The 12599-nt window shown below is 31.3% G+C and overlaps 1 protein-coding gene across 1 annotated transcript; it reads left to right on the forward strand.

The window, feature by feature from the left end:
- The first annotated feature begins 11127 nt into the window (after positions 1 to 11127).
- On the forward strand, positions 11128 to 12382 carry LOC131634793 (ethylene-responsive transcription factor ERF034-like). Its single transcript, XM_058905417.1, has one exon. The coding sequence runs from the start codon at positions 11223 to 11225 to the stop codon at positions 11949 to 11951; it is 729 nt and encodes a 242-aa protein (XP_058761400.1). The 5' UTR covers positions 11128 to 11222; the 3' UTR covers positions 11952 to 12382.
- Positions 12383 to 12599: the final 217 nt, after the last annotated feature.

Below are 12599 nucleotides of genomic sequence, written 5' to 3' on the forward strand. Positions count from 1 at the left end.
TACTTACTTCTTCCTTTTCCATAATGCATGTTAGATGCATAAGAGTTTTGGATGGCTTACTTTCCGACATATCAAATTTCTTCAGAAGTTTTTTAACATACTTGGTTTGATGTATGTAAGTACCTTTTGGAGTTTGATTGATTTGGATTCCCAGAAAGAACTTGAGTTCTCCTATCATACTCATTTCAAGTTCTGCCTGCATATTCTTAGCAAATTCTTTTCCCAAGGATGCTTTAGTAGATCCGAAGATTATATCACCCACATATATTTGACAAATCAGAATGTCATTTTTAAATGATTTACATAATAGAGTCGTGTCCACCTTCCCTCTGGTAAATCCATTTTCTAAGAGAAAGTTACTTAGTCTTTCATACCAAGCTCTAGGAGCTTGTTTTAGACCATATAACGATTTGTTAAGTTTGTAAATAGATTCTGGATGTTTTGAATCTTCAAAACTAGGGGGTTGGTGTACATAGACTTCTTCATCAATGTAACCATTTAGAAATTCACTTTTGACATCCATCTGATAAAGAGTGATGTCATTATTTACAGCAAATGAAATTAAAATTTTGATAGATTCTAACTTAGCGACTGGAGAAAAGGTTTTTGTATAGTCTATCCTTTCTTGCTGACTATAACCTTGTGCAACCAGTCATGCTTTGTTTTTGAAAACCTCTCCTTGTTCATTTAGCTTGTTTCTGAAGACCCACTTAGTTTTGATGATGTTGAAGCCTTTAGGTTTAGAAACTAGATCCATACATCGTTTCTGGTGAACTGATTCAATTCTTCCTGCATTGTAAGTATCCAATCATTATCTAACATAGCTTCGTCAATGGAAGTGGGTTCGATCAAAGATACTAGTTCCATGAGATACTCTTCAGTATTTATGAAGGAAGACATTGTTTTGATTGGATCATCTATCTTTCCCAGTATCTTGTCTTCAGGATGTGCTAATCTACTTCTGGATTGTCTTTTCTGGATGGGTTTCTCAGAAGTTGATGTAACATTTGTGTTGTCTTCTTCTGTATATATGGGAATTTCTGAGCCTTTATTTTCAGAAGATCTGACTTCAATACCTGCAATTTGTACTTCTATAGCTGCAAGAGATTCACCCTGCTTTGGCTTTTGAAGACCAAGCCTATAATCAAATCTGACATTTATGGATTCTTCCACCATTCGAGTTTCTGTGTTATATACTATGTATCCTTTTGAACATTCAGAGTATCCTAACATGAAACACTTTTGTACCTTAGAATCAAACTTGTTCAGATGATCTTTAGTGTTTAAAATAAAGCATGTACATCCAAATGGATGAAAATATGAAAAGTTGTGTTTTCTGTTCTTCCACAATTCATATGGAGTATTTTCCATAATAGGTCTTATAGAAAATCTATTCATAATATAGCACACTGTGTTGACTGCTTTTGCCCAGATGTGTTTAGCAATGTTAGTCTCATTTATCATGGTTCTGGCCATTTCTTGTAAGGTTCTGTTCTTTCGTTCTACAACTCCGTTTTGTTGAGAAGTTCTAGGACAAGAGAAATCATGAGAAATGCCATTTTCATTAAAAAAACTTTTCAAAGCATCCGTTTTCAAACTCTCCACCATGATCACTTATGACTTTTACAATTCTAAACTCTTTTTCATTTTAAACTTGGTTACAGAACATGGAGAACACTGAGTGTGGCTCGTCCTTGTGTCTTAATAACTTTACCCATGTCAATCTGCTATACTCGTCTATGATTACTAATCCATACTTCTTACCACTGATGGATGCAGTTTTCACTGGTCCAAATAAATCTATATGAAGAAGTTATAATGGTCTATAGGTAGAAACAACATTTTTTTGATTTAAATGGGGGTTTGCAAACTTGCCTTTTTGACATGCTTCACACAGAGCATCTGAGCTGAACTATAAGTTAGGAAGTCCTCTGACCACATTGAGTTTGTTAATCTGAGATATTCTTCTTATACTAACATGCCTCAATCTTCTGTACCAAACCCATTGGTTATCATTCACAGACTTAAGGAATTTTACATTTTGACTTTCAAGTTCAGAAAGTTTTATTTTGTAAATGTTGTTCTTTCTCTTACCATTAAAGAGATTGTTCCATCTTTCTGACTAACTGCTTTATAAGACTTTTGATTAAAGATTATACCATAACCGTTATCACTTAATTGACTTATGGATAATAGATTATGCATTAACCCATCTACTAACAGAATATTAGATATAGAGGGAAGTGTATCGTTACCAATGGTTCCAGAGACAATAATTTTTCCTTTTTAATTGCCTCCAAAACCTACGTAACCTTCAGCTTTAAGTTCCAGACTTTGGAACATATGCTTTCTTCCTCTCATGTGTCGAGAGCATCCAGAGTCCAGGTACCATGATTTGTGTTTCAATCTTGCTGTTAAAGACATCTGCAACATAGATGATTTTATCCATAGGTACCCATATCTTTCTGGGTCCTTGTTTGTTATAGTTTAGTAAATTTTTATTGAGTATTGGTTTCTCAAGAGAATTTGTAGAATAAGCTTTACTAGTATATTTTATATCATGTGTATGTCCATAAGTGAAGTGAGAGTTTAGCGATGTGAGTTTTATGACCATGTCATCAACTTGCTTAGGTTGATAAGGTTCTTCTCCTTTAGGTTTCACATACCCTATGCCTTTTCTATCATTTCTACTAACTCCATAGATCATTGAAGCCATCTTGCTTCTATCTATGCTTTTAGCTAGAAATTTTTAAAAACTATGATCATATTGTTTTATGATGCTATCAGTATTAGTTGAAACTTATGAAACAGATTCTTTATGAGCTTTTTGTAATTCGTTTTTAATAACAGAGTTTTCATTTTTAAGTTTAAAAAGATTTTCTTTTAGCTTAGAATTTTCTGCTTTGAGTTTCCTAGTTTCTTCAGCGTCAGATACTAGATCATGTTTCAGGTTCTTGTATTTGAGTTGAAACTGCTGATATTTTTCAAGATTTTATGACAGACTATCTTCTAATTGAGATCAAGAAAAATTAGAGAATACATCTTCTTCTGAGTCTAATTCTAATGAGTTATTTGATATGCTGGCCATCAAAGTAGTGTTGGCATGTTCATCTTCTGATTCGGATTCTGCTTCAAAGGATTTTGAGTCATCCCACGTAGCCATGGGACTTTTCTTCTTACCTTTGTTGAAGCTCTTATTTGGATTTTCTTTCAGCAGCTCAGGACAGTCGCTTTGTAGTGACCAGGTTCCTTGCATTCGTAATAGACATCCTCATTGTTTCTAGACTTTTTGTGTCCAGAAGATGATCCAGAGAAATCATTTGATCTTCTGGAGTTTCTGAATTTCTTTTGTTTGTGCTTCCATAGTTGTTGGACCCTTCTGGAGAGAAGAGACCGTTTGTCTTCTTCTAATGAGAATCCTCCAGATCTTTCTTCTTCTGCCTGCAAAGCTTTAGTTTCATATTTTTTATTAGATTTAAAATCAAGAGACTTACCTTTTTTTTGGGGTTCATCTTCTTCTAGTTCTATCTCGTGACTTCTCAGGGAGTTGATGAGTTCTTCAAGAGATATTTTGTTCAGATTCTTAGCAAGCTTTAGTGATGTGACCATTGGGTCTCTATTTCTTTGGTAAGCTTCTGATGATTTTCTTTACATGAGATGCTATTGAGTATCCTTTATTCAGAACTTTCAAACCAGCAACCAGAATTTGAAACCATGAGAACATTGTCTCAACCGTGTCATCTTCTTCCATCTTGAAAACTTCGTACTTCTGAATGAGTGTAAGGGCTTTGGTTTCTTTGAATTGAGTATTGCCTTCATGCGTCATTCTCAGAAAGTCAAATATGTTTTTGGCAGAGTCTCTATTTGTGATCTTTTCATACTATGTGTATGAGATAACACTTAAAAGAATTGTTCTGGCCCTGTGATGATTTCTGAATTCTTTATTTTGTTGATCAACCTTACTTTTTCTCTTAATCTTCTGACCACTTGCATCAACCGGATGAGTGTAGCCGTCATTCACCATACCCCAGAGATCAACGTCATGAGCTAGGAAGAAACTTTCAACTATGTCTTTCCAGTAATCAAAGTTTTCACCATCGAACATTGGGGGTCTACCACTGATCCTGTCTTTGTCATCATAGTTATCATTGTTTTTGTTCCGAACTGGTTCCGTCATAGTGTTTTTCTTGCTAGGATCTTTTTTCACACACGGTTAAGTGTTAGCACCCAAAACCAGGCGCTCTGATGCCAATTGAAGAAACAAAAATCACAAGAAAGGGGGTTTGAATTCGGTTTTTAAAATTAAAATAAATGACACGTTTGGTTATCTTGGTTCGTTTAAACTCAAACTACTCCAGTCACCCTACCAAGGTGATTTTGCCTCTCTCTTACAAGGTCTTAATCCACTAATTAAAACTTTGATTGCAACTCACGAAGACAACCGTCAACGGCTTCTTAAGATCAAACCACAATCCGATTTTCTCAAGGAACAACAATTACAAGATAATAACTTTGGTGTGTTAACAAATTGCTTCTAGAAAGCTATATTACAACTGTGATGTATACACAATATTTTTGCACAGTATAAAAATAAGAGATGAAAATTGAGGAGATTATGAGCGCTCTTAGGGTTTCGTGTGTGAGAGTTGTCGACTAATTCTTCATCATTGTCTCCTTTATTTAGAGTAAACTTGGAGATTCGTTGAGAGACACTTTTGCTTGAATTGGAAGGTAAATAAAATCTGACTTAAATGCTCTTTCCAAACATAGAGATTATGTCTACAGAGTTAAAGTTCCAGTCGTTACTTTGCTTGATCCTGAATTATTGTCTTTAACGTACAGTGGATCTTCTGATCATCAGAGTATTATATCCATTTGAATGACGTAGTCAGAAACTTCTTATCATAGTGTATATTGCAGCTTTTTTCTTCGGTGCTTGTGAAGCGTCTTAGTATTAGAACTTCTTGTTCTTGTAAACTTCTCTCAATCTTCAGAACTTATTGTTCTTGTAAACTTCTCTCAATCTTCAGCACTTCTTCTCCTTGTAAACTTCTCTCAATGCAGCCTTCTGCTTCTGAGAAATCACTTTCATAGCTCTGTTTACTCTTAGAGTGTTTCATAACTTCTATCATGTTTCTGCATATATGATTAACCGATTAGAGTGCATATTTGTTCTTATTAAAAATTATGTATTTGTTATCATCAAAACTATTACAAGGATATAGAACCAAACTATGTTCTAACACAACTCAAACACGAAAAAGTACAAACACTCGAATACAAAATGATAACAAAATTTCAAATATGGGAACAAAATATATAACATACAAAAAAATGAGAAAAAACATCAACAAAAAGTAAGAAATATCATACAACAACATGTCTGCACTTTCAGTCTCTCCCTTTTTTTTTTTATGTTTGGTAAATTTGGAGATATTATTGCTAATCAATTATTCTAAGCGTTATTTGGAATTTGTCGGTAAAATAAATCCGGTGAATGTCCCTCAGCATGCTACAAATGAGCATGCAATATTTCACTTGAATTTTTTTAGGAATTAAATATAAATTTCAATAATAAAGCTTAAAAATTAAATATATAATACTGAATTATATTTCTATCAGTAGTTTATTTGTGCATATTTTACAAATTATATAATGATTAAGCATGTAAAAACATTTATGATATTTTCTTTATGAATTATTATTAATATTATTAGTACCGATTTTTTATTAGTAGATAAAATGTTAATATTCATTAAAGAATTCATACACAAATATCATTTTTCGAGTCCGAATCTAGGTGAAAATGTCTTGAATAACTTTATCGATTTTTTGGTGGTTGAGCTAAAATTTATAAATCATTTTTACTACTCCCTCCGTTCATTTTTAAGTGTCATTTTAGCAAAAAACTCTTCAACCAAGATAGTGGATTGTTAGAGTTACTTTTCCTATCATACCCTTATTTATTTTTCTCTTTCCAAATAAATTCATTCAGAAACTCTCTTTTTTCAATAACTAACTGAAAAATGTGAGGTGGAGTTATTGAGAAAATAAGGATATAATTGACAAATTAAAACATTAAATTATAAAACGACACTTAAATAGAAACAATATTTTTTCTAAAACGACACTTAAAAAGGAACGGAGGGAGTAATTTTTATTGTAATAATCTAATTTGTATATATGGCACCCCTTAATATTTTGGGCTAGATCCACCACATGGCGTAACTTAGCCTTCCTGACGAGACTTTAAGTCCTTAAGCAAGGCGTTTTAAGTCGAGTCTCTTATGAAAGACTTCGGTCAGATCCTCTAGGAGAGAGTACAAGTTGAATCTTTCGGGCCAGACTTCAATCGAGTCCCTCGTACGAGACTTTAAGAAAAGTCTATCGGGTTAGACTTCAGTTGAGTCCGTCATGCATGACATTAAGTTAAGCTTGTATGATGAGACTCTAAGTCCCTCAAGCGAGGCATTTAGAGGAGCTTGTCTGTCTGATGAGACTCTAAGTTCCTAAGACGACAGGTTTAGAAGAGTCTGTTTGATGATACTCTAAGTCCCTTAGACAATGTGTTTACCTGAATTTGTCTTATGAGAGTCTAAGTCCCTCAATAAAAAAAGAAAAAAATTACCAACCTATTTGAAAGAAGAAAATATTTAGACCCAACACCAAAATAAAATAAATATAGTAGAGATGATAATATTGTATTAGATGAATGATAAGAATTGATTAGATACATTTAAAAATGATATTATTAGAAAGAGGGCTGGGTGTCTATAATAAAAAAAATGGTGAAAAATATGTTTTGATAGTTTGGACATATAAATAGAAGATTTGAAGATTTTGTTGTAAGATGACTAGGATTTTAACGACTAAAGATAGAGAAATGTATGAAAAAACTATTAGATAAACTATTAAAAAAATCTTAAAATTAACTAATTGAATAAAAATATGATCTCTATTAGAAATTTTATGACGTAATTTGATTCATGTAGTTAATTTCACTTAATAAGATAATGTTTGATTTTTGATGTATTTAGAAAAAAAAAAGGACCAAATGAGAAAAATAATTATAATTTTTTAACAAAATTATTGATTTATAAATATCAATTTGTATATATATATATATATATATATATATATATATATATATATATATATATATATATATATATATATATATATATATATATATATATATATATATATATATATATATATATATATATATATATATATATATATATATATATATACCGTCATATTACACTCATTTAATTTAAGTATCATATATTAGTTAAGTTTTCCTATTCACTCCAAAAAAAAAAAAATTAATTGATATGTTTGTTATAAATAATATTATGGAAAGGAGAAAATGATTAAGAAATTTGACTAAAAATAAAACTTTTTTCTTATACATTTTTTAATTTGTTCCTATAGAAAATCACGAGCTTTTTAAAAAATTAATAAACTCGTATGAAAAGCCGAGAAAGATGTGCTACTAATACTTGAGTTGGAAATATCTATTAGGAAACTTGTGATTATAGGTTATGTAATAAAACATAGTCAAGTGGAATAAGACACAACAAAAAGCTAATAATATAAAAATCTTAACTTTCAGAAGGCAGTGACATTTTATGCTAAACTAACTTAATTTAAAGTTTATAACACATGGCCAAGAATAAAAAAAGAAAAGAACATTATTATTAATTATATTTTTGGATCTGCTATCATACTGGACCCAGCTGGCCACCCAAGAAAAAAAAAGCAATGGTCAAAACTACAAAAGGCTTATTATTGTGTCATACATGTGAAAATCATGGTTGTGAAAGTAAGGCTTAACCACGCATAGAGGAAAGTAACTAAGGACAGGCTGCTATAAAATGTAGATTTGAGTTACTCCACTAAAATATTTTACATGTTTATGCATATTCTTTGAGTTTGGACATCTGATCTCCAATCAATAAATAGTAAAAGTTAATTTTAAAATTGTACCAAAAAAGTTAATTTTAAAACCCTACTTATGTGAATCTTTCAACGATTTATATCAATTATTTGTAAATAACGAGAGTTGTCAAAATAAACTAAGTCATTGACGACTCTGATTATTTATTTCGATAAAATATAAAATTTGAAAATTTATATTTTATTGGAATAAATTTGAAAGTTTATATAGAATTTTTGGATTAATTTAAAAGTTCAAATTTTATATTTTATTCTGATAAAATATAGAACTTGAACTTTTAAATTAATCCCAAAATTCTATTAATTTTTTTATTTAAATCCTAAAAAGCTTGTTATTCATGAAGACAAACTTGTATATCTCTCACACAAAAATGACCCATTGATTTGTTGTTGAGATATGTCTTAGAATCTTAATCGACGAAGAGATAAATATATATTTCGAGATTGCAGATATTATAAAGGCATAAAAGCATTCAAGAGGTAGTCAAAAGGCGTTGAAATCACATGTCGATGGTTCGGCAGGGTGATCGACGGCGATGGGAGACGATCAGCGAAAATTCGAAATTGACGGGATAAGAGCGGTACCAGGGAATCATAAATTAGCTCACTACGGTTGGTCGGCGACGACGACTCAGTCAGGCAATGGTTCCCATCGGTCCACGACATTCGGTTTTTCGATCATCTTGTATAGTTTTCTCGATTCGTGTGTTTTAGTCTTATACGTTTTGATTCGTGTATATGTTCATTAATGGGTTGATTTTTGGAACTTGTGATGGATTTGTTGGGTTTCAGCAATTATCAATATGTATCACTTGCAATTTTGTTATCACAATTTTTAGAATTTTAGAACTCAAGACAAAGAAAAGGGTTCGGAAATCCTAGTGGTAATCTTAGAGAGGATATGATAAATTCCTAAGAGTGTGTTCTTAAACTTTGGGAAATCCTTAGAGATATTTAAGAGGATTGAGAAACACTTCTAAATACAATGGACTTATGTGACTAATATATAGAGAATTTGTGAGATTGGAAAACATGTGGGTAAATATAATTTTCTTATTACTTATTTGTAATCTTTTGTAACAACTCTTGGAAGTATAAATGAATCAGAGATTTGTTATCTTCCCTAGAGTAGATCATTTGATATAATTGGATAAACAAGTTATTGTATTTATTATCTTTACTTTATCTTTTTCTGTCAAATTAAATTAGTATTTTATTGGATAGGGAGTTATTTTTGTTGAAGGCTATTTATTTCAGTTGTCATTGTTCTTTTTTCTGACATATGAAATTTTTTAGTGAGGTTGAACATTTAAATTTCACAATAGTCGTCTTACATCACTGAATTTTATCTCTTCTATTATATTCACTACTACAAATAACACATTTTATGACAACATTTTCATCTCACCCAACAAAAAAAACGAGGTATAACTCCTGGATACGCCACTTTTTTTTCAAAAAAATGCCATCCAATCTCTTGGTTGTAGTAGATAACCGAGAGGTAAGCTAATCCAAGGAACATGTGTCGATTCCCAAAAATTACAGTTTATGTTTTTATTTTTTTAGAAGTGACGTCTTTTCTTTTTATTTTATTTTTATTTAATTATTAAATACTATATTTCTTCGGTTACGATAATAACCGAGGCGTATGATACATATATTTAACTATAAAAGGATCCGTCCACTAAATTTTATCCTAAACTTAAATCATATACAACCGCTTGTTAGAACAAGATTGAGAATCTATGTTCAGAATCTGGTTTTGATGATAACAAGCATATATTTTGTGAGTAACAATTTTATTACTAATGATTTCATTGAGTGTGCAGATACTATGCTATAAAGCCTTATGCGACAACATCAGAAAGTAAATCAGACAAGCTTCAAGGAATTAAACAGAAACATTCAGATACATGAACAACTCATTACAACAAGAAGACCACATGAGTAAATGATCAAAAGTTCTATACAAAGAGCAAGAATTCAACAAGACAAGCCTCAAGGAATTAAACAGAAACATTCAGATACATGAAGAACTCATTACAACAAGAAGACCACATGAGTAAATGATCAGAAGTTCTGTACAAAGAGCAAGAATTCAACAATCAGTAACAGAAGATCACAAATCAGTGTAGAAACAAAGGCTTGACAATACAGAGAATATTAAGCTTCCTCAGAAGTATAAGCAACATCAGAATTCACAGCAACAGAAGTTTTTAAATCTGTGTTCAGAAGATTCGAAGAAAAGGATATGCTGCTTCAATTAAAACACATGCAAGAAAGCACGTTACTCAATGTAAAGACAAAATTATGACATCTATTTTGCTCTACATTTTGGTAAAAGAAGATACTCCACCAATAAGCAGCCATCTTGGAAGAAGCAAGTTGAAGAGGACACGCTACCAACGCCAAAGATAAGATTCAACTCGGTAATTGTTATTTTCCTGATCCTGTCTACACCAAGCATTAACTGCATGTCCAAACATGATTCAAACGGCTAGGTTTCCAACAGTAATATACCAAAACTTTAAATAAAGAACAAAACCGTTGAATGAATATATGACATGGTGCAAGAGTGTATGAGAGCAGGTGTGCAAGCACAAACAACATAAGAAAAATCTGCTGCACCAAGAAGAGACAACATACACGAAGTGTATGATGAGAAAACAAGAATGTTAAAAATATGCCGTACTATTATTATAGTATTAAAATATATTATTTTAAAGTAATATATTTTATAGTGTTTTTATAAAGAAAATATTAAAAATTATTTTATTATTTATAAAAGATAAAAAATAATTCATTTAGAGTTGTTAATTGAGAAATCATTTAGAACTAACAATACTACTTTTTCTAAACACATGGAATCAAGGTTCTTAAAAAGTAGGACCAACTATGCAAAACATGTGAAACATAGGGAATACGTATATTGACAAACCACCTCAAAAAATAAAAAAGCATTGGTATTCATCTTTTTTACAATAGTACATCTAAGTAGCTCAATTGTACCTCTCTGGAGCCCATGTTTTATATTCCCTTCATTTTTCTTGCTTTTCTTTCTTTTCTTTTCTTTTTTCTTTATTCTTTTCTTCTTTTTTTTTTCTTTATATAAATCCAATTTCTTTTATTTAGAGAATCATAAAAGACAAACTCACCTCTATTTTTATGCACCTTCCACACTCATTCTTTCTCTCTATACACTTCTCTAAATCCAATCATAACCCCTTAAGCTTAGTAAGAAAAAGAAAAAACATATCAACATGGAAAATAATGCTAATGAAAATTTCTTTAGCACATCCTCATCATCATCATCAACATCAACACCAACTTCTTCTAACTCAAACTCATTCACCAATCATGACACCAAAAATAGTCCTCAAAGTAAGTGCAAGAAAAGAGAGAGAAACAATGAAAATGACACAAAACACCCTACATATAGAGGAGTGAGAATGAGAGCATGGGGAAAATATGTATCTGAGATAAGAGAGCCAAGAAAGAAATCAAGAATATGGCTTGGAACATACCCTACTGCTGAAATGGCTGCTAGAGCTCATGATGTAGCTGCTTTAGCTATAAAGGGTAATTCAGCTTACCTCAATTTCCCTAACTTGGCTCAAAGTCTTCCAAGGCCTTCAACAACATCACCTAAAGACATTCAACTTGCAGCTGCAAAAGCAGCAGCCACTGTTTTTGTGGAAATTAAGGATTCTTGTCAAGGTGATGAAAATGGTCAAGATCAAGATCAAGTTTCAAGTTCAACTCATTCTTCAATAGAGAATGTTCAAGAGTGTAATTCTAGTTCTCCTTCTTCTACTAATACTACTACTACAAATGATGATGATAATGATGATACACTCTTTGATCTACCGGATCTATTTCCGGATGGAAAACATGGACTTGTTTCTTATTCTTCTTCTTGGAATTTATGTGCTGTTGATAGTGGACTTCGGCTCGACGAGCAATTTTTATCGTCCTGGGAGTATTACTAGCGTCGTCGTTGTCTTCTTCTTCGACCCTAAACTTTGATATCAAGTTTTTGTCATTGTAGGCTAAGATTCGACCTTAATTTAACTTGCACCGTCTACATTTGAACACAATTGTTCATAGTAATAATGCTATCAACACACTCTTTTCAACTTATATTTTTTAATACATTGATATTCAAATGATTTAACAAAATTCATTTGGATTTCAACATATTACTAAGTTCGTGTTGAGAAGATTTATTAAAAAGTTTGTTTGTATTATTCGTGTTTGTAATATCGAAGATTGTGGCAGGCCCACGACCACAACTGTGATTTAAAACTTCGCTACTAGATAATCTCTTGTTTACATTGAAAGAAATAAAATAAGAAATGAGAAGAAGAAAAATTAAATAAAATTTAGTTTAATTTGTCTCCTATTTAATTAGTCTTTTTGTGGTAGGTGAATGTGACTTTAAGAAAAGTTTAAACTTGAATTGAATATGTAAATATTTGTTGTCTATAACTATTTTTCCTAATTTAGTTTGGTAATGTTTTGATTAAAATAGAAATAACCAAAAAATTACAAAAGCTTGAAAATATAAGAAAATATACAAAAGAACTAAGAAGAATCTTTTCTGAACTTTATGTGTGCATATGATTGAAATTTAATAT

Source organism: Vicia villosa, unplaced genomic scaffold (assembly GCF_029867415.1).
Source record: "Vicia villosa cultivar HV-30 ecotype Madison, WI unplaced genomic scaffold, Vvil1.0 ctg.001354F_1_1, whole genome shotgun sequence".
In the NCBI taxonomy this organism is placed as follows: domain Eukaryota; kingdom Viridiplantae; phylum Streptophyta; class Magnoliopsida; order Fabales; family Fabaceae; genus Vicia; species Vicia villosa.